This window comes from Mus caroli, chromosome 9, assembly GCF_900094665.2.
Source record: "Mus caroli chromosome 9, CAROLI_EIJ_v1.1, whole genome shotgun sequence".
In the NCBI taxonomy this organism is placed as follows: Eukaryota; Metazoa; Chordata; class Mammalia; order Rodentia; family Muridae; genus Mus; species Mus caroli.
The window spans coordinates 45272782-45294240 of NC_034578.1; the positions used below are offsets into that span (position 1 = coordinate 45272782).

Consider the following 21459-nt stretch of genomic DNA (forward strand, 5'->3'; position numbering starts at 1 on the left):
AGGACCTGGATATTCTCATCATACTGTATGATCAAAACAAGGCTCTTGATGAAGCTAGTACGCCACAGGTTAAAGAAAGGAAAAGAAGAAAGAAAAGAGATTAGAAGAGGCAAGGCATATAAGTCATATAACTTGAATTATATTCACTGCAGAGAATGAACATTATAGCTGTGCCCTAATACCATAGAGGCCAGGAAGTGTAGTGTAACTGGGATGTCACATGCCCAGACATAAGTTTATGTCACTAGTGATGGTAGAGACAAGATCTCCAGTCTCTACATAGGTACCCAGTGACTGAGGATGACCAGGCTTTAGGAGCCAAGAGTCAAGAAGAAAATACACGTTTCTGGTAGGGAACATGATTCACAAGGACAGGGAGAAGAATCCGCACAGTGACAAAGGTGAATTGAACAGGCTGACTTTGGAGATTCCATTGAGCAGCGTAACCTCAGCTCCGCTCCCCCAGACCAGAAACAACTCTGTTTGCAGCCTTTGCCTGTTCCTACGAAATGTATCCACAGTGGCCAGTTAGTTTCAGCCAGGAAGAAATGTGTACAATGTTGCTTATTAGCTACCACTAGGTAGGGTTAGCACACCTCTTCCCCTGAGTATTTCCAGTGGAGACATCCTGAGGGCATTTGGAGAGGCAGAGCTGTGTAGGCTCTAGTGAAACATCTCTGAGCTCTAAGCCTACTGAGAAGAGCTGTGCCCTGCAGTTATTTCTCTTCCGTGAAGGAATCTGCTCTAGAATGCTCATTGGCGTACTTGAGGAACAGCACAAAGGGAAATGGGGCATATCATGGCAAAGTATGTGTGTTAGACCAAGGAAGCTCAGAGGATAGAGAACCCAGTGTTCACACTCAAGATTAAACAATGGGGGTTTTTCAGATTGAGCAGAGAGCATGGTGAGTACTGGGGAGTGTCCATCCCATGAGCGATAGAGGCGAGAGGGGACAGATAATGATGAGGAAATATGGAAAAATAAGGCATCTTCCAAGGTTGACATGAATGTGGCGAAATACTCCTGTATTCCAGCCTTCATAAACAGGTACTTCACACTCTGTTGACTTTCCTCCTCTTCTGGAAACATATGGGTAAGCATTCAATAGTTTTACATTCATCCATTAACAGAATAACTATACATTGAAATATGGCTTGGAAATCTGAGTCAAAACTGTAGGGTTTTTTTTTTTCCAGGATTGGTAAATTTCTGTCTGTGTACATTGCTTTTTCTATGTCAAAGAGCATGAGTCGGAATAGGTATGGTAACTCATGCATTATGAATTTCACCTAAAGTTAGAAAGACTAGGTGAGACTTAGGGCAGGGAGGCCTTTGACTAACTGTTACCATACTACATGCTTCTTGACATTACTAGAAAAATATGAATGAAATCTTAGTGGGTAGAAATGGAAGTTGGTTTGGAAGCACAGACTATGTTTTTTTTTTGTTTGTTTGTTTGTTTGGGTTTTTTTGACAATTACTCATTCCACAAACATTATGCTTGTCAGTGACACAGGGGGGCAAAAGACGTACAATGCTGAGACAGGCATGACCCCAGCGCTTTACCACTGACAGGCTCTGGTTCCCAGGAAGTCATTCAGTATTAGATGCACAGGATGGTGAGTGATGCAGACCACACCAGTCATGATGTCTTTTTTTCCCATTTCATTCACTTCATCTCTATGTCACAGGACACAGAATTCAGTTGTTTTAGAAGTTCCTTGAGCACCACGTTTCCATAATTGTAAAGTCACAGCTCTGTCATTAGACAGTGATTTAGTATTAGCTGCAACCACCATGGTATCTCACTGAAAACAGTTAACTAGCTCTAAGGTGACTTTCCCATCTGAACTCTGATGCTGAAGTTGGGAGGTCGAAGTCTCTATCCCAAGAAGCCAAGTTCAGCCACCCATCCTTGAGAAGTCAATTTAAAAAGCTAAATGAGTAGCCCTAGTCCTAGTTAGGAGATGTATTTGTTACAAACATGCTGAAAAGAGGGACAAAGACATCCAGGAACTGCACTGAAGTCTACCTTCAGGTTCTGAAAGGAGACTAAAGTTTAAATAGCATCGTGGAAATGCATACCTAAGCAGTCCTAACAAGGTGTGGCAGTGCCCACTATTGACCCATCGCCCTCCCTGGAAAGCCAAAAACCTCTTTCTTAGAGAGAACAGTCCTCTGCTCGTGCCAGCCCATATTTTTTGTCTTACAGCATGAGATTCTTGGGGAAATTCCAATTTTTTGTTTTTGTTTTGATTTGTTTTTTGTTTTGTTTGTTTGTTTGTTTTTGTTTTGTTTTGTTTGGCTTTTTGAGACAGGGCTTCTCTGTGTAGCCCTGGCTGTCCTGGAACTCACTTTTGTAGACCAGGCTGGCCTCGAACTCAGAAATCCGCCTGCCTCTGCCTCCCAAGTGCTGGGATTAAAGGTGTGTGTCACCACTGCCCAGCTCGAAATTCCAAGTTTTTAAAGTCTGTTGTTCCAATAGTCTGATAGCTGAAGTGTCTCTTTAGAATATATTCATTTGTTCCCAGTCAACTATATTTGGGTTTCTGCATGAGGGTTACTTGGTTTTGCTCTGTACCAATAAGATGCAAACAGAATCCTTCTAGGACCTATTAAGTTAATTGACCCATGCAGAAGCTTTTCAGACCATCGAAAATTCACTGTAGTTTTGATTTTTAAGAAAATACAAAGAAGCAAAAACATAGTGGGTCTCTACACACTGCATCTGGTTGGTATTATTTCCACTCGCCATGAATGCCTTAAAATGGTCTTACTTCTCTCTGCTTCTGTCTTCCACCTTCTCCCCACCCAACACCTCCTCTTCCCCTTTCTTCACATGACCTTGTTAAATTTGTCTTTTATGCAGAGTAGTTTCGACTCCACTCCTCCCAAAAAGAATTTCTACTTCAAGATTCATACTTGGTGTTCAGCAAAGCGAGAGTCACTACAGAACCCACTTTGTTTAAAGGTATTTTATAGATTATTTTAATAACATAAGCTATGCTTAGGGTCTCATCAGGATCTTCTATCTTCCCCTAACCCAAAAAAAGATATTGGCAGGCTAATTAATTTTTCTGCTTTGCATTGGGATTGTGGTGAGTGAAAGTGGGGTGTTTCTATAGGAGGCGAATACAGGGAGAAAACATGGGGGCGGGCATCTGACTGTCATTTCAGGGTTGAAGATGAAGAAGAGAGCCTGCAGAACAAAGCCTGAGTAAGACAAGGTAAACAAGGAAGACAAAGGGGTTGTTCACTAAGACAAGGAAAAAGAAGGCAGCTCATGGAAGATGCCAAGTCTCACGGCAAATCACAAGTTCCCTTGAAAGCGTGCATGCCCAGCCTCTCCCGCCCTTCTCACCTGGTACCTTCTCTTGTGCTCTTTCCTAGGGCACGGACCATGTTCTCAAATATAATGTGTCAGAAAATTCTGCTAGCGTTCACATCACTCTTAGTAATTACCTGGACGATATGTGTAATTTCTCAAAATTCTGCAAAGGTAGGAACATGTTTCCCCACATTGACCAGAAGCTGGACCTGTGTGAGCTGTCTTCTCAGAGCCCAGGCTCCCAATCTAACCTCGTTTCCTTCTGCCTTATCGACCTCTGGTGGGGGCAGGGCACCCTGTCTCTACTTTCCTGCTTCTCATTCATCCTCAGGGCCTTATAGTCAAACTTCTACCTCTCACAGGCACCCCAAATGCCCCTTGTTAAGGCCACCAACTGCCATGTCACTAAATAAGCATTTATCACTAATCTGGATACACATATCCTTAGCTGTCTAGATCCGGCCTGCTATTGTCCTTTGCCGTGTAACTGTTCTTCTTAATAACCAGTGTGCCTTACAGTTCCTGGATCTTAAGCAACAATAAGAAAAGGCTTACCACTCAAAGTATATATAGGAATTCAGCCAATTCTTGTGGTTTTCCTTGTGGCGCTTCTGTATTTAAATATCAGGTGTGTGTAATCCCATCACTCAGGAGACTGAAACAGCAGAATTGGGAGTTTGAGGCCCAATTACAATCAGTTAGGATACAATGGGATTTTGCCTCTAATCCATTAAAATATAAGTTATATTACAATATTTGTTATTTCTGAATCCATCTCTGTAATTCTAAATTAGAAAGACAAAATAAACACATCCATGCATTCCTATACATATATAAATGTTATTATTGCATGTTTATATAAACATGTCTATATAAAAACATATAATACCATTTTGGAGAGAAAGAATGTAAAAGCCATGTTCATGGGTGCAAAAAGCTGATACCTTCTCTATATTATACTAATCAAGTTTTAGAATAAAACCGTCATAAAACCAGTTGTTCGGTTTTCCTCATTTTTCACATTATATAACTGGACTACATTATATAACTGGACTAGCCATCAGAAATATTCAGCCAGTGGGAAACCAGCAGGAAGTAGTGACAGGCTGCAAAGTATATAGGATCGAAAAGCGCAAACTCACTTCATCAACTTCTTATTCTCCAGTTTCTTATTTTAAAATGAATATATTTCTGTCAAACTCTAACTCATTGTAAGTACAAATGACTGGGAACAGGTTCCTCTTTAAAGGGCACCACTATATTTCTTGTCATTCCAGCTTTGGACCACTCTAAACACAGCCATATGTTTCCATCCCTGGAACACATCCATGAAGTCCTCCTGTCCTGAAATTCCAATGAGCCAGTCAAAGTTACCACCAGAGACTAAGCTAGGAGAGGCGATCCCTAAAATGACAGGCCACCAACAAGACAAGTCACCAACAGAGACAGAGCTGAAAGTCAGGGAGATCCTGGAGAAGCTGGATCGGCAGATCCCTCCCAGACCCTTCACCCACCTCAACTACACCACAAGCGCCACACACAGTACAGCCACCATCCTCAACCCTCAAGATACATACTGTGTGGGGGGCCAGCTGGACATCCTAGTAGAGGCTAGAGACCACCTAGGAAACAGGAAGGGGTATGGTGGGGACTTCCTGAGGGCCAGGATGTCCTCCCCAGCCCTGAAGGCAGGCGCTTCTGGAAAGGTGACAGACTTCAACAATGGCACCTACCTCATCAGCTTCACTCTGTTCTGGGAGGGCCCGGTCTCCCTGTCTATCCTGCTCGTGCACTCCAGTGAAGGAGTGTCAGCTCTCTGGAGAGCAAGGAATGAAGGCTACGGCAGAATTGCTTTCAAAGGTGCTTTTGTTAATGGCACGTCCCAGGTCACAGCTGAATGTGGCCTGATGCTAGAGTCAAGCAGTGAGCTATGCAAATACCTGTACCGTGGCGGTGAGGAAGTCTTCTACTGCATGAAACCTCGACACATGCCCTGTGAGGCCCTGACCCACGTGTGTACCAGGCAGCAAGGTGTTTCTTATCTCACTGCCAAAGAAAAAGACCTTTTTCAGAAGTGAGTATATTTTCAGTACAATGAGAGATCTTTGTACCCGGCAGAGCTTCACTGCCCATCTCAGTACCCTCAGGTGCTTCCTCCACTCAAGATTCTGGTAAGACCTGTGTTGTCTTTACTCCCCCCGCCCCAATCCATACCACTTTGCTTTCCTATTGACGTACTCAATAAAAGGGGCTGGCCCGATAAAAAGGAACCAAATACAGTACCTGCCTCTGCTCCTCCTGACAACCAATGTCAACCGGTCAGGTTATGTTATTTTACTATATTCAGATCTAGGTCTTACAAAATATCTCCCAAAGGAAACCACCCTGCTGTAGTTCATAGATGTCTTACCCTCTCCCTTAAAAAGGTTTGATAGTGTAATGATTCCCCACCTCCTCCATCATAGCTGGTACAGTTTGCCTCCTAACAATCTTATCACCAAGTCTTGTGCTACTGTAAAGTTCAGAGTGTCAGGCTTTGTTGCTCATTTCACCACAATTACTGTGACCACTAGCTGTAAGACTGTCTTCTTTGTCATACTCTACTCTGATTCTTTCTCCCACCCACTCATCTTCTCCCTCTCCCCCTCTCATCCCCTGCCTCTACCCCCTCTCTTTCCCCCTCTCTTGCTCCCTCCTTTGTCTACCATAGCAGGTTTTATTTATTTATTCAACAAGCATAGTCAAAGCCTACTCTAGGCCAGATGTTTAATGATCCAGCCACAAAGCTCAACTCTATTCTCTCTCTCTCTCTCTCTCTCTCTCTCTCTCTCTCTCTCTCTCTCTTGCAGCCTGAGCAATCCTGCTAAGAAGTCAGCTCCCACCAGGCATCAGCTCATCTCCTGAGCAGATTTGGCACATGGGCCCTTCTTTGGGTAGAAGACTCCTCCATTCTCCTCAAGTTGTGGCCTAGCAATTCCTGGAAGCCCTCAGCTGCACAGGCTCCCCAAACCTAGTTGCCAGCATGCCTCCTCCTGTCAATCATGACCCTAAGACACCTATCAGGTGGAATTCTTTTTGTTTTCATTCAGCCGAAATCTATACCCTCCCCACATAGTCCACACACACACACATACACACACACACACACAGTCACTCACTCACATGCATACTCACTCACATACACACTCACACATATACATATTCACACACACATACACACTCATACACACTCACTCACATACATACACTCACACTCATACACACATTGACTCACATACACACACATATACACACACTCATACATCCTCACACACTCACATACACAGATATACACTCTCACACTCACATACACTCACACACACTCACACATTCACACACTCATACATACACCCTCACACATGCTCACATACACACTGATACACACTCTCGCACACTCACACATAACCACACACACACACACACACACCACATTTCATTTTCCTTTACTTCATAACAAAATAAAAAACAATAGATAGTTCCTCGGTGACTACTTTCTTAGCAGTTTTCAAAGTCAAGTTTCGAATCTTTTCTCCTTAAGCTATCAGACACAAATGATTGGTAAGAGTAAACGCCACGCATGTGAAAATTGCACACTGCAGAATCCTGCCTAGCATCCACGCTTGAGCTCCTGGTGTGATGTCCCCCACGCCCTTTCTGAGGAAGTAAGAGCACAGCTAGGTTTCTGTTCCTTCCCTTTTATTTCTGATTATGAAACTCACCAAATCTTTCCCTACCCACTAACTACCCCTGTGTCCACAGCAGGCATTTAGTTCACGCAGCAAACTGAACTCTGTTTTCTACCAATCACTCAGGTAGGTATTGAGGCGAGGGAGTGACCCAGCCTCAGTGACTACCTTCCTTCAGGTTACTTTGCTCTGTGTAAAACAAGTCTGGCTTAGAAAAGAGAAACTGAAGGGGAAATAGCAGGAAGCAGGACTGAAAGGGGAAGCCGGGGCCCTGTGGCGAGTCATCCACGTGCTCCCGTAAAAGTCTAGACCCCTCGAGTAAGTGATGGGAGGGTGGCTGACTTTAAATGATAGCCGACAAGCATCTGCAGTGGCAGAGGATGCTGTGTCCTTGTATTGAAGAACTTAGATGTCTTCCAACGGAGACAGGGAGGATCATCGTAATTTAAGGATAAGATTATGACTTTGAGTAGATGATGTGGAAGCAGTTTTTTTGCTTTAGGATTTTATGATTATTTAAAATGTTTATGTTTTACCTATTCATTTTACATCCCATTCACTGGCCCCTCCTACTAGCTCCCTCCCACAATCCTTTCCCCATTCCCCCTCCCCTTCTTCTCTGGGCAGACGGGAACCCTCCTGGGTATCCCCCCACCCACCCCACCTTGACACTTCAAGTCTCTACGAGGCTAGGGGCTTCCTCTCCCACTGAGGCTAGACAATTAAGCCCAGCTAGGAGAACATATCCCATATACAGGCAACAGCTTTTGGAATAGCTCCAGTTGTTCAGGACCCACATGAAGGTCAGGCTGCATATCTGCTTCATATGTGTGGGGAGGCCTAGGTCCAGTCTGTGTATGTTCTTTGGTTGGTAGTTCAGACTCTGAGAGACCCAAAGGTTCAGGTTAGTTGACTCTGTTGGTCTTCCTGTGGAGTTCCTACCCTTTAGGGGCTGCAATCCTTCCTCCTATTCTTCCATAAGAGTCCCCAGGCTCCATCTACTGTTTGGCTGTGGGTACATGCCTCTGTCTGAGTCAGTTGGTGGGTAGGGCCTCTCAGAGGACAGTCATGCCAGACTCCTGTCTGCAAGCACAACAGAGTATCATGACTTCATGTGGCGAATGCCCTGGACTCCAGAGATTCTCAGTAAGGTAGAAAACACTCCAAAATCCTCCTTCATTTATAATACCTCAGTGACCTTTGAAATAATAGTTTCTAGTCATATTAGCAGAAATTTTAAATGAGCCCTTGCTTTCCTTACAAACAGGTGATTCATGCTGCCTATGTTCAATGACACACGACAGGCTAATCTGTCATTTTGTCTTTTTGAAGGTCCAACATAGGAGTTGAAATGATGAAGAACCCGAAGTCTATTGCTGTCTCCCAATGCAACAGTAAGTCCCTTCTCCCCTATAGTAGCTGTTTCTTTTTTTTCTCTCTTCTCTTCTTTTTCTCCTGAGAGGATCTAACTGTGTACACCAGACTCGTCTTAAACTCACAGAGATCCCCCTGCCTCTTTCTGCTGAGTGCTGAGACTAAAGGTGTGCTCAACCCAGTGGTAGGTACTTCTTGATTCTTGGAAGGTTTTTTTTTTTCAGTATTAATTGCAAACATTTTTTAAAATTGTTTTCTTTCTTTAACATGTTTTATATTATTGATAACAGACTCCATCTTGATTCAAAGGTGAAACTACCACTTCACCTAGGAATTCATATCCTAGTGCCCTAGCTACTGTGCAAATGCCACTGATAGACACTGGTGGCTTCCGCCTTGTGGATGTAGTTTTGGAATGTCCCTTAGCATAACCTGTAACTTAGTTGTAGCACTTATCAACTGTATACGGTATTTCCATCTTATTCAGTGTTCAGTGGCAAACACAAAGCAACATTACACCAGACAGAATATTTAGAGTGCCTTATCTCCAAAAGCTCCTCCCACAAAGCCCTCATTAGCTTATCAATCACACTGATACCCTTGGCAACACCTAAGGATTTATTGACAATCTTCATTCATTTATTCAGTAAGTAGTTATTGAGAGTCTGGCAGATAAAATGAGGCATTGTGAGTAAAATTGGGAAAAGTAAAGGTTTGGAAAACTTTGTAAGAACTACTCAATCTATTTGGGGGGGGGACCCAGAAATCTCATGAGGGTGTGGGAGAGTGGCCAGGTATAAGCAAGAGTCATGCGTGGGATCCCTTAAACTGGAGTAAATTCCAATTGCCTCTGTAGGTGTGACGTGAGATGAAGGAAGTGTCACCACGTGACACGGCCACTAGCAGAGTACTCTTCACCAGAGTTGCTGAGATGTGGGGCGCTACCCTGAGGTTTCTCAATAACTTTTGATTAGATAAACTCTAGTAATGAACAAAATTGTCATGAACTATTTTTGCATAGCGAAAGTCTAAATCACTGTCATTCTTAAACATCATGACAAAGAGTTCAGTGGTTGGTTGGTTTGGTTTTGGTTTTGGTAGAGGTTTAAAGCCACAATTCAATGGAGGAAGAACGTGCTTTGAAGAGTAATTTTCTTTTCTTTTTTTTTTTTCTTTTTCCTTTCTTTTTTTCCTTTTAAGATTTGTTTATTTTATTTATATGAGCACACTGTAGCTGTCTTCAGACACCCACCAGAAGAGGGCATCAGATCCCATTACAGATGGTTGTGAGCCACCATGTGGTTGCTGGGAATTGAACTCAGGACCTCTAGAAGAGCAGTCAGTGCTCTTAACCACCGAGCCATCTCTCCAGCCCTTGAAGAGTATTTTTCATCTAATTTTAACTAAGTGTGACCTAGAAGATCCCTGGAGATGCTACCAAGGGACATGGTCTATGTAAATAGGAAAAAAGTACACTGCTTCTGGATAGAATGACTTCACATTGAAAAGACAGTCGTTTCTCAGCATCACTTTCTTGCCACTATAATAAAGTGACAATGAACTTGATGAGTCAGATGAGAGGGGAATGTATTGTTTTAGTTTGCTATTTCACATGCTTACCATCAGCCTCGCTGATCACACTCCAGGCTCAGCTGACTGTATATCTTTCTGGCTCAAGAAAAGCATGTCCCTGTGTCTCCTATAGCTCCTACAGCTACAAGGCTCCCCCAACCCTTGTAGCCAACTCCCAGAACCATGACCATGTCAAATATCCATGCTATGTCTCCCTTGTCCATCTGCCTCCATCTTCCACTGATGAGATGGCGTTGCCCTCCTGCCCATATAAATATAGAATACCTTCTTCATCACAATCTCATACACCCAATTACAACTCGGAAATTCCTTTTGCCATAGAAAACACATAGTCACAAGTTTGAGCAACTGGGGCCTGGAGATTTTCAGGGACAATACATTGTAACCATTAGTACACCTTCTGCAATCCCTAAAGTAATTAAAAATATTATGGAATCCCATATGATTGGCCATGTAGCTCGAGATATGAGCTAATTGTGAAATAAACAATGAGCTGAGGTAAGAAAACCATGTCCTGGCATACAAGTGTACACATGGTATGCTTTAGAGTAAACTGGCAGGGCTGCCCCGTTCATAGTGGGTTGTCATGCAAATAAAAGTACAGATTATCTTCTTGGTACATTATCAAAGCAGGGAATATTTAGTAATGGCAGGCCTGAAGTGCCCACACTTGCAGTGTTCAGCTGTTCAGGATGCAGTGCTGCCAAGCCCCCTAGAAGTCCAACTGTTCCACAACAAAATAGCTATATAATTAGTGGCATCAAAGGAAATCCCACTTGGCAACTCAGCTACTAAGATTTGAGAGTTTATTCCGGGTGAGGTTAATAATTCTGCCACCAGCGCCATGCTGCCACTTTGCCCATGGGTCACCAATAATAGCTACCCATGGGGAATTGGTTTCAGGACCCAGCTTGGAGACCTACATATGTAGAGTCTGAACTCCTTGCAAAAAATGACCTAGCATTTGTATATAACCTACAGGCTGTAATCAGCACTAGAGTACTTCTAAGACTTACCATAACTTAAATGCTGTGTAAATCGTCCCAATACAGTATTGTTGCCAGATTACAGAGGAGGAAAAAAATATTACCTGTTCAAAGCTGATGAGTGTTTTTCCTGAATATCTCCCACATGTGATTGTTTCAGTCTGTGAATACAGAGCTTATGGGTGCGGCAGGCTACGCAGGGACTAGTGAGATGGCTCAGCAGGGACAGACATTTGTCACTAAGCCTAACAACCTGACTTTGCTTCCCAGGACCAACATAGCAGAAGGAAAGAACTGACTCCTGCAAGTTGTCCACTGACCTCCACACACACACACACTTTTATAAATGCCACAAAGAGCTAACCTTAAAGTGCAACTATTTAATAATGGCTCTGTCTTGAGGACATGGCCAGAAACTACAAGGTCCTTGAAGGAAGGACGGCATGGGGACAGTAAGCAGGGATGGCAAGTCCCTAATATCTGCTCCTTGCTTTGTAATAGAAGCCATTGTTCTAACCCAGCTCATGGTCAGCTATCTAACCGCTGCTGATTGCTGTGGCTAACCTTTGTCTAGGAGCATGAATAGAATCAATACGTGCAAATTCTAGGCCCTGTGTTTAAAAGCAACATCCCTTCCTCCACTATTTCTCTCCTTCCCCCTGGCTGAACTGCAGCTAAAATGTGAAAGAGGAAAAAGCCCCATCAGGCCTGGGAGGAAGCCGTGTTAGAAACAGCAGAACAACAAGATGAAAGGAACCTCAAGCCCCAACACTATACTACGTGTTAGCCCAGGCCTCTTCCCTTGGAAACTATTCCCTGATGAGGAAATCATTTCTGCAGGTAAACCATGCTCTCGGACCCTTCCTATGGCACTCTGATCTAACCCAAGAATTGGCATTAATACAGAGATGATGCTGTGGCAATAGACTATGAGATAAAAATGCACCTGGGTGCTAGATCGCTTTGGTTGCCATGTGTGATGCCCTAGGAGCCAGCCATGGTACTGTTCTTGGCTCAGGGGTAGATAGCAGCATGGAGAGCATGGCAAGAAAGTATGGCATGAACAGCCCATTCCATGTCATGACAAAACGCCGGGTGCCCTGCCACTAGGGTGTCTAGGAAGACAGACAGACAGTGGCAGGTGTCATGACAGTGGGGCCTGAGAGAGCAGTTCAGTCCATGTGAGGGGCAATTTGTCACTTTTAGCAAAGTCCCACTAAGACATTGTTGAGCTGGGCATTTCATCCCACGGTGTTTAAATGGACTCGCACTGGGAAGCATTGAGTACCGTGCCTGTGTTAACATTATCTCACAGATGAAATGGAGGCAAAGGGTTTACTGATAAGGACACCAACTGGCAGGCCAGTGTAGCATCACTCAGATTAAAGACTTCACTCACCAAAGGACCAATGGGAATGGCAAGGTAAGGAAAAAAAAATATCACTTTGAGCTAATGATCATATTTGGAAGAAAGCAAACAGAGGGGAGTTGAGATGACCCAGAATCACTCAAAAGACTGAGTAGGGGAATCAAATCATTTTTATACCACAGTATTTTTTTCACTGTAAGAATAAATAATGTTCACAGTATTTTTTATTATTACAGAGAAAGGGGGAGCCCAGCGTGGTGGTGAACTACTTTTTCTTTTCATTAACTTATTTATTTACTCACTTTACATCCCATTTGTAGCCCTCCATCCCAGTTCTGCCTTCACACTGCCCCTCCTTCTGTGCCCCCCTCCCCTTCTCCACTAAGAAGGAGGAGGCCCCCCTCACCTCACCCCACCCTGGCACATCAAGTCACTGCAGGACTAGGTGCATCCTCTCCCACTGAGGCCAGACATGGTACCCAGTTAGGGGGACAGGATCCATAGGCAGACAACAGAGGCAGCATCTGCTACATATGTGCAGGGGGCCTAGGTCCAGCCTGTGCTTGCTCTTTGGTTGGTGGTTGAGTCTCTGAGGGTCCCAAAGCGTATAGGTTAGTTGACTCTGCTGGTCTTATTATGGAGTCCCTGTCCTCTTCCGGTCCCTCAATACTTCCTCCAACTCTTCCACAAAAATCCCCAAGCTCCATCTAATGTTTGGCTGAAGTCTCTGTATCTGTTTCCATCAGCTGCTGGGTAGAGTCTCTCAGAGGACATTATGCTAGGATTCTGTCTGCAAGCATAACAGAGTATCACTAATAGTGTCAGGGACTAGTTCTTGCCCATGGGAAGAGTATCAATTTGGGCCCATCATTGGTTGGCCATTCCCCTCCATCTCTGCTCTATCTTTGTCCCTGCACATCTTGTAGGCAGGACACATTTTGTGTTAAAGGTTTTGTGGGTGGTTTCTGTCTTTATCCCTCCACTGGAAGTCCTGCCTGGCTACAGGAGGTGGCCACTTCAGGCTCCATATCCCCCTCTGCTAGGAGTCTCAGCTAAAGTTACCTCCATAGACTCTCTGGAGCCTCCCCTCCTCCTAGGTCTCTGGTATGTCCTAGAGATGCCCCCCACCCACCCACCACCGATTTCCATTCTCTCCCCTGCTTTCCCTATACCTGATCCCCCCCCCCGCCGCCCTGTTGTCCTCCCCATGCCCTCTCTCACCCAGTTCCCTTCCTCCATCCACCTCCAATGTCTATTTTATTTCCCATTCTGAGAAAGATTCAAGCATCCTCCCTTGACCCTGCCTTGTTAATTGGCTTCTTTGGGTCTGTGGATTGTAGCATAGTTACTCTGTACTTTATGGCTAATACCACTTAGATGTAAGTACATATCATGCGTGTCCTTTTGGGTCTGGGTTACCATACTCAGGATGATATGTTCTAGTTCCATCCATTTACCTACTCTAATAAGCAGTAGTATTCCATTGTGTAAATGAACCACATTTTCTTTATCCACTCTTCAGTTGAGGGACACCTGGGTTGTTTTGCGTTTCCAGCTATTATGAATTAAGCTGCCATGAACACAGTTGAGCAAGCGTCCCTGTGTGTACAGTGGAACATCTTTTGAGTGTATGCCCAGGAGTAGTATACCTGGGTCTTCACATAGAACTATTCCACGTTTTCTGAGAAACCACTAGATTGATTTCCAGAGTGCTTATACAACTTTGCAACCCACCAGCAATGGAGGAGTGTTCCCCTTGCTCCACATCCTCGCCAGCATGCACTACCTCTTGAGGTTTTGATCTTAGCCATTCTGATGAATGTAAGGTGGAATCTCAGAGTTGTTTTGATTTGCATTTCCCTAATGACCAAGGACGTTGAACATTTCTTTAAGTGTTTCTTGGCCATTAGAGATTCCTCTGTTGAGAATTTTCGGTTTAGCTCTGTACCCCATTTTTTAATTGGGCTGTTTGGGTTGTTGGTGTCTAACTTCTTGAGTTCTTATATATTTTGGATATTAACCCTCAGATGTAGGGTTTGTGAAGATCTTTTCCCATTCTGCCAGCTGCCATTTTCTATTGACAGTGCCCTTTAGCTTACAGAGCTTTTCAGTTTCTTGAGGTCCCGTTTATTAATTGATGATCTTAGTGTCTGAGCTATAGGTGTTCTGTTCAGGAAATTGTCTCCTATGCCAATGAGTTCAAGGTTATAACCTACTTTCTCTTCTTTTTTTAAAATTTATTTTATTTATTTATTTATTTATTTATTTATTTATTTATTTATTTATGTGAGTACACTGTAGCTGTACAGATGGTTGTGAGCCTTCATGTGGTTGTTGGGAATTGAATTTTTAGGATGTCTGCGTGCTCTGGTCGGCCCCACTTGCGCCGGTCAACTCCACCTACTCAGTCCCTGCTTGCTCGGGCCCAAAGATTTATTTATTAATATACACAAGTACACTGTAGCTGACCAGATGCACCAGAAGAGGGTGTCAGGTCTCATTATGGGTGGTTGTGAGCCACCATGTGGTTGCTGGGATTTGAACTCAGGACCTTTGGAAGATCAGTCAGTGCTCTTACCCTCTGAGCCACCCGCTCACACCCCACTTTTTTTTCTATTAGATTTAGTGTATCTGCTTTTAAGTTGAGGTCTTTGATCCACTTGAACTTGAGTTTTGTGCAGGGTGATAAATATGGATTTATTTGCATTCTTCTATATGCAGACATCTAGTTAGACCAGCACCATTTGTTGAAAATGCTCTCCCTTTTCCATTGTATGGTTTTGGCTTCTCTGTCAAAAATCAAGTGTCCATATGTGTGTGGATTTATTCCTAGATCTTTGATTCGATTCCATTGATCAACCTGTCTGTTTCTATACCAATACCATGTAATTTTTATTACTATTGCTCTGTAATACAGCTTGAAGTCAGGGATAGTGATACTTTCAGAAGTTCTTTTATTGTACAAGATTGTTTTAGCTAATCTGGGTTTTGTTTGTTTGTTTGTTTTTCTATATGAAATTGAGAGTTATTTTTTTCTTCAAGGTCTATAAAGAATTGTGTAGAAATTTTGATGGGAATTGCATTGAATCTGTGGGTGGCACACCATTTTAATCTCAGCATTCAGGAGCAGAGGTGGGCAAATCTCTGCGTTCAAACTACCCTGGTCTACAGAGTGAGGTCGAGACCAGCCAGGAACCCTGGCTGAAAAACAACAACAAAAAAAAAAGAGTTGAAGTGCCTAGCCCCTAAACATAACTAGTAGTCAAAACTAAAGTAACAGGAAGGGGGGGGGAGGGTGGAACTAAGGGAGAGAGCTGGGTGCTTGGCTCTTGCCATTAGAACCATTTTCTACAAATATCTTACCAGAGAGTGAGAATGTGAGAAAGAAATGTGAGTTCGGGATGGAGGTTCCCACACCTAGCGGCTACACTTTCCAAGGAAGGTGGGTGTCGGCGCAGTGCACCCAGCGCCTGCTAAGCTCAAGTCAGATAAACGACTGTCTGACAAGGAAGCTCATTTACCTTCTGGGAGACTCCACACTGCGCCAATGGATCGAGTACTTTCCCAAGGTTGCACAAAGTAAGTCGCCATCTTTATGTTCTTCCAGAAACCCAAGCTGGCCCTATGGGGCTTTGATGTGGTTTCCCTCCTTGCCTGGGCTGCTTTGATTTTTGTTTTGCTGTCTGGGTTTGCATTTTTATAATTATAATATAGTCTCCTCTAAAATATTGTTCTTCCTTTGAATATTTATTCATCCTTAACTTCCAGTTAAAGATTTTTCTGTTTTCTTCTAGCATTGAAGCCTTTTGACCTTCACGGGACTGGACTATATAAAAAACATGTGCTTTTGGATGCTGAAAGACACATACTGGTTGAGTGGAAGAAACACAGCCACCCTTTCATTACTGTGCAGCTCTACTCTGTGATAGATGATGGCTACATCCCTCAGGAAATTGACCGCTTACCAGGTGACAAAGATACTGTCATAGTCATTACCTTGGGCCAGCACTTCAGACCCTTCCCAATGGAACTTTTCATTCATAGAGCCATCAGTATCCAAAAGGCTATCGAACGGCTCTTCCTCAGAAGCCCTGATACTAAAGTCATCATTAAGACAGAAAATGTTAGGGAGCTGAACCTAGATACAGAGAAATTCGGAGACTTCCACGGTCTTATTCAGTATCTAACTGCAAAGGAGATTTTCAAAGACCTGCGTGTGGGTACCGTTGATGCCTGGGACATGACCATTGCGTGTGGTTCCAGTAATCTCCATCCAGCTGATGACGTGATTAGACAGCAGATTGACGTGTTTTTAAACTACATTTGCTAAAGATACATCACTAGGAGCCAATGTCTCCAGCCATGTACCCTGTGTTTCATAAGGGAAGTTTTATTCAGTTTTGAATTTTTTTTTTGGGGGGGGGTGTTTGTTTGGTTGGGGTTTGGTTTGATTTGGTTTGGTTTGGTTTTTCGAGACAGGGTTTCTCTGTATAGCCCTGGTTGTGCTGGAACTCACTTTGTAGACCAGGCTGGCCTCGAACTCAGAGATCCACCTGCCTCTGCCTCCCGAGTGTTGGGATTAAAGGCGTGCGCCACCACGCCCGGCTTGAATATTTTTTTAAAAGTCAAATTTAAAAGAATCTGTCTTGGAGTAGAGATACAACTAAGCTAAGGAATCTGCTCAGCATGCATGAAGCCTGGGGTCCAACCTTCAGCACCACACCAGCAGGACATAGTGGCACATGCTTGTAATTCCACGACTCAGGAAGCTCAGACGTGAAGGTAATCTTTGTTCTATGGTCAGGTCAAGAAGAGCCTGGGGTACGTGAGAGCATTCCTTGATTAAAAAGTAACAGTCACGATCGTGAGGGGAAACACACCTAAAAACAGTGACTACAGAGAGGCAATAATAAGCCAAGAACACTAGGTGTGAAGGGCAATCCTAGAATACACTGTCCATCTCTGTGTCGATAGACACCTTTGTTTGTTAGGCAAGCCCAAGTCATGATTTCTGTTCCTCTTGGCTACACCAGATGACAGGAAGTGTCACAGTGAGCAGCATGTTGTTGTCGTTATTCTCTAAGATTTTTATTCTGCAACAGAATAGAAAGTAAGTACTCTAGGTTTGGAGGACTATATATTACCTCTGTCACCACGATTCCATTCTGTCACCAAGACACAAAATAAGACCATCATGTAAGCAAATAAAAATGGCTTGGTTTTTTGGTGTTTTTTTTTTTAAAGCCCTAGTAATAAACACTGAAAATTGAATCTTATTTAATGTATTCATGTCAGAAAATGTTATTATTCCTTTTATTTTCCCCTGCTACTTTTAAAAAGCAGAATCCACTCCTGGACCACCGTAACTAATAAATAAATAAATAAATAAATAAATAAATAAATAAATAAATAAATAAATAAGCAAGCAAGCACAGTTAAAGACACGGAGACTGACATGTTCAGCCTCCGGGCCATGATTTGCAGACACCGTATTTGAAACAAATAACAACAACAAAATAGGAAAAGTTGAACAAAAATCCCTCAAAAACTAATGAGGAAAAACACTGTCAAACTGAAAGTGCAGGGAATGCGGGGGGAACTCCAGCCACTGAGAAAACAATCAATCAGAAAACCACGAGAAATGTTTCTCACTGAAGGAAACACAACAGTCATTCCTTAGGAAGTTGGTGGCATATGGCTTTTCCTGGGGGGACAAGAACATGCACACTCTGAGCACTGACAGAAGAAACATACGACTCCCCCAAATCTAGCTGAGGGTACAGGGGTGTCTGCGGGAGTTGTTTAAAAGAGTATAGATGGCTTTTCCTGTACAGTGCTGGACAACCCAGGACCTCTAACATGCGGGGTAATACACACACACACACACACACACACACACTGAAAAGCGACAGCTCTAGTCCATCTCTTAAGTTGAAAAGCAGGAGACAGACTTTGGAATGCTGTCCTTCAGTAAGGGATCAAGCTAGGGAACTCTGCCTGAGGAAAACAGATGTCAGCCACTATTCCTCCCAGATCACAACAGTTTAAGGCTTGAGATTCCTCTATTGAGAAATCTGTTTAGGTCTATACTCTATTTTTAACTGGATTATTTCGTTTGTTTATGTCTAGTTTCTGAGTTCTTTATATATCTTGGATATTGGCCCTCTGTAAGATGTGGGGCTGGTGAAAATCTTTTCCCATTCAGTAGGATGCCATTTTGTCCTTTTGATGGTGTCCTTTGCCTTACAAAAGCTTTCCAGTTTCATGAGGTCCCATTTATTAATTGTCAATCTTAGTGCCTGTGCTATTGGTGTTCTGTTCAGGAAGCTGTCTTCTAATGCCAATATATTCAAAGCTATTCCCCACTTTTTCTTCTATTGGGTTTGGTGTATGTGAGGTTATGTTGAGATCTCTGATCTACTTGGACTTGAGTTTTGTGCAGGATGATCTTTTTGCAGTAATTTACGTGCAGACATTCAGCCAGACCACCATCGTTTGTTGAAGATGCTTTTTTATTCCATTGTATATTTACAGCCTCTTTCTCAAAAATCAGGTGTCCTTAGTTGTGTGAATTTATATCTGGGTCTTTAATTAGATTCCATTTTAGGATCATTTTGTCTGTTTTTATGCCAAAACCATGTGGGGTTTGTTACTATAGCTTGAAATCAGGGGTGGTGATACCTCTGGAAGTTCTTTTATTGTACAGGATTGTTTTAGCTATCCTGGGCTTTTTGGTTTTCCATATGAAGATGAATATTATCCTTTCAAGGTGTATAAAAAATGTGTTGGAATTTTGATGGGGATCGCATTGAATCTGTAGATTGCTTTTTGGTAAGATGGCCATGTTTACTATGCTGATCCTACTGATCCATGAGCGTGGGAGATCTTTCCGTCTTCTAATATCTTTCTCTCTTCAAATACTTAAAGTTGTTGTCTTACAAGTCTGTCACTTGCTTGATTTGTTAGTTCAAGATATTTTATATTATTTGTTGGTATTCTGGCAATGTTGTGTCTCTGATTTCTGTCTCAATCCCTTTGTCTTTTTTAAAAATTAACCTTGTATGCAGCCTCTTCTCTGAAGGTGTTTATCAACTATAGGAGTTGCCTGGTAGATTTTTGGGAGTCCCTTATGTATACTATCATATCATCTTCAAATAGTAATGCTTTGACCTCTTCCTTTCCAATTTGTATCCCCTTGTTCTCTTTTAGTTGACTTCTGCTCTAGCTAGAACTTCAGGTACTGTATTGAATAGATATGGAGAGTGTGGACAGCCTTTTCTTGTTTCTAATTTTAATGGAATTCTTTGAGTTTCTCTCCAGTTATTTTGATGTTGACTATAGGATTTCTGTAAATTATGTTTATTATGTTTAGATATGTCCTTTGTACCTCTCATCTCTCCAAGACTTTTATCATGAACAGTTGTTCAAGTTTGTCAAAGGCTTTTTCAGCATCTAGTGAGATGATCATGTAGTTTTTTTTTTTCTTTCAGTTTATTTACCTGGTGTATTACACTGAAAAATGTTTTATATGTTAAACCATCCCTACATCTTCAGGATGAAACATACTTGATCATAGTGAATGATCTCTTTGATGTGTTTAGGATTCCACTTGAGTATTTTTGCATCAAAGTTTTAAGAGAAATTGGTCTCAAATTTTCTACATTTATTGAATCTTTGTGTGGCTAAGGTATCAGGATGACTACGTAATCATAAAATGAATTTGGCAATGTCCCTTCTGTTTCTATTTGGGAGAATAATTTGAGGAATATTGGCAGTAGCTCTCTCTTTGAAAATCTGGTAGAATTCTATGCTAAAACTGAATAATCTTTAGAGTTGTGTTTGTTTGGTTGGTTTGGCTTGGTTTGGCTTGGTTTCTTTGGTTGAGAGACTTTTAATGATTTCTTGTATTTCCTTTGGGGCTATATGTCTATTTAAACTGTTTATCTAATCTTGATTTAACTTTGGTAAGTGATAGCTATTAATAAAATTGTTCGCTTCTTTTAGATTTTCCACTTATTGTGGAATGAATAATTTTCAAATATGACCTAATGAGTCTGGGTCTCCTTGGTGTCTGTTGTTATGTCCACCCTTTTGTTTCTGATTTTGTTAATTTGGATAGTTGGTATCTTTTAGTTAATTTGGATAAGGATTTGTCTCTCTTGATTTTCTCAAAGAGCCAACGAATGCTTTGTTTCACTGATTCTTTGCATTGTTCGGTTTCTATTTTATTGATTTCAGTCCTCAGTTTGATTATTGCCTATCTACTTCTCTTGTGTATGTGTGTTTCCTTTTGTTCTAGAGCTTGCAGGTGTGCTGTTAAAGTGCTAGGATAAGATTACCAATTTCTTTATGTAGGTTCTTAGCACCATGAACTTTTCCTCATAGCATTGCTTTGTACCCCATAAGTTTGGATATGTGTGCATTCTTTTTCATTAAATTCTAGGAAGTCTTTGATTTCTTTATTTCTGCCTTGACCCAGTCATCATTCAGTAGAGAGCTGTTCAGTTTCTGTGACTTTGTAAGCTTTCTGTTGTTTCTGTTGTTATTGAAGTTCAACTTTAACCTATGGCAGTCTGTTAGGATGCATGGGATTATTTTAATTTTCTTGTATCTGGTGAGGGTTGCTTTTGATTATGTAGTCAATTTTGGAGAAAGTTCCTTGAGGTGCTGAGAAGTATGTGTATTCTTCTGTGTTTGAGTACAATGTTCTGTAGCTCCATGTGGTTCATAACATGTTACCTCCATTTTTTCTTTGTTTAATTTTATTAATATGTGATTCTATGTGTGATATCAGCTTTCGTAATGTTGCTTTTACAAGTGTGAATTCTCTTGCATTTGAGGCAGAGATGTTAAGAATTGAAACATTATCGTGGTAGATTTTTTCCTTTAATGATAATGAAGTATCCTTATCCATCTCTTTTGATTAATTTTGGTTGAAAGTCTATTCTGTTAGATATTAGAATGGCTACACCAGCTTGCTTCTTGGGTCTATTTGCTTGGAAAATCTTTTCCCAACCATTCATTCTGAGGTAATGTCTACCTTTGATATTGAGGTATGTTCTTATATGCATCAAAAGGATGAA

General features: G+C 42.2%; 1 protein-coding gene across 1 annotated transcript; it reads left to right on the plus strand.

Annotated features, from left to right (window-relative positions):
- The first annotated feature begins 3430 nt into the window (after positions 1 to 3430).
- LOC110302541 (NXPE family member 1-like) lies at positions 3431 to 16706 on the plus strand. The gene is made up of 6 exons (XM_021173349.2): positions 3431 to 3500; positions 4607 to 4688; positions 4758 to 5403; positions 8387 to 8448; positions 15743 to 15955; positions 16171 to 16706. The coding sequence occupies exons 2-6, from the start codon at positions 4658 to 4660 to the stop codon at positions 16704 to 16706; spliced, it is 1488 nt and encodes a 495-aa protein (XP_021029008.1). The 5' UTR covers positions 3431 to 3500; positions 4607 to 4657.
- The last annotated feature ends 4753 nt before the right edge of the window (positions 16707 to 21459 follow it).

Bases quoted from the DNA above. Each gene is read 5' to 3' on its own strand.
- LOC110302541 (XM_021173349.2), top strand. From the start codon at position 4,658: ATGAAGTCCTCCTGTCCTGAAATTCCAATGA. The intron at 5,404-8,386 runs GTGAGTATATTT...GTCTTTTTGAAG, and splicing joins GAAAAAGACCTTTTTCAGAA to GTCCAACATAGGAGTTGAAA. The intron at 15,956-16,170 runs GTAAGTCGCCAT...GTTTTCTTCTAG, and splicing joins CTTTCCCAAGGTTGCACAAA to CATTGAAGCCTTTTGACCTT.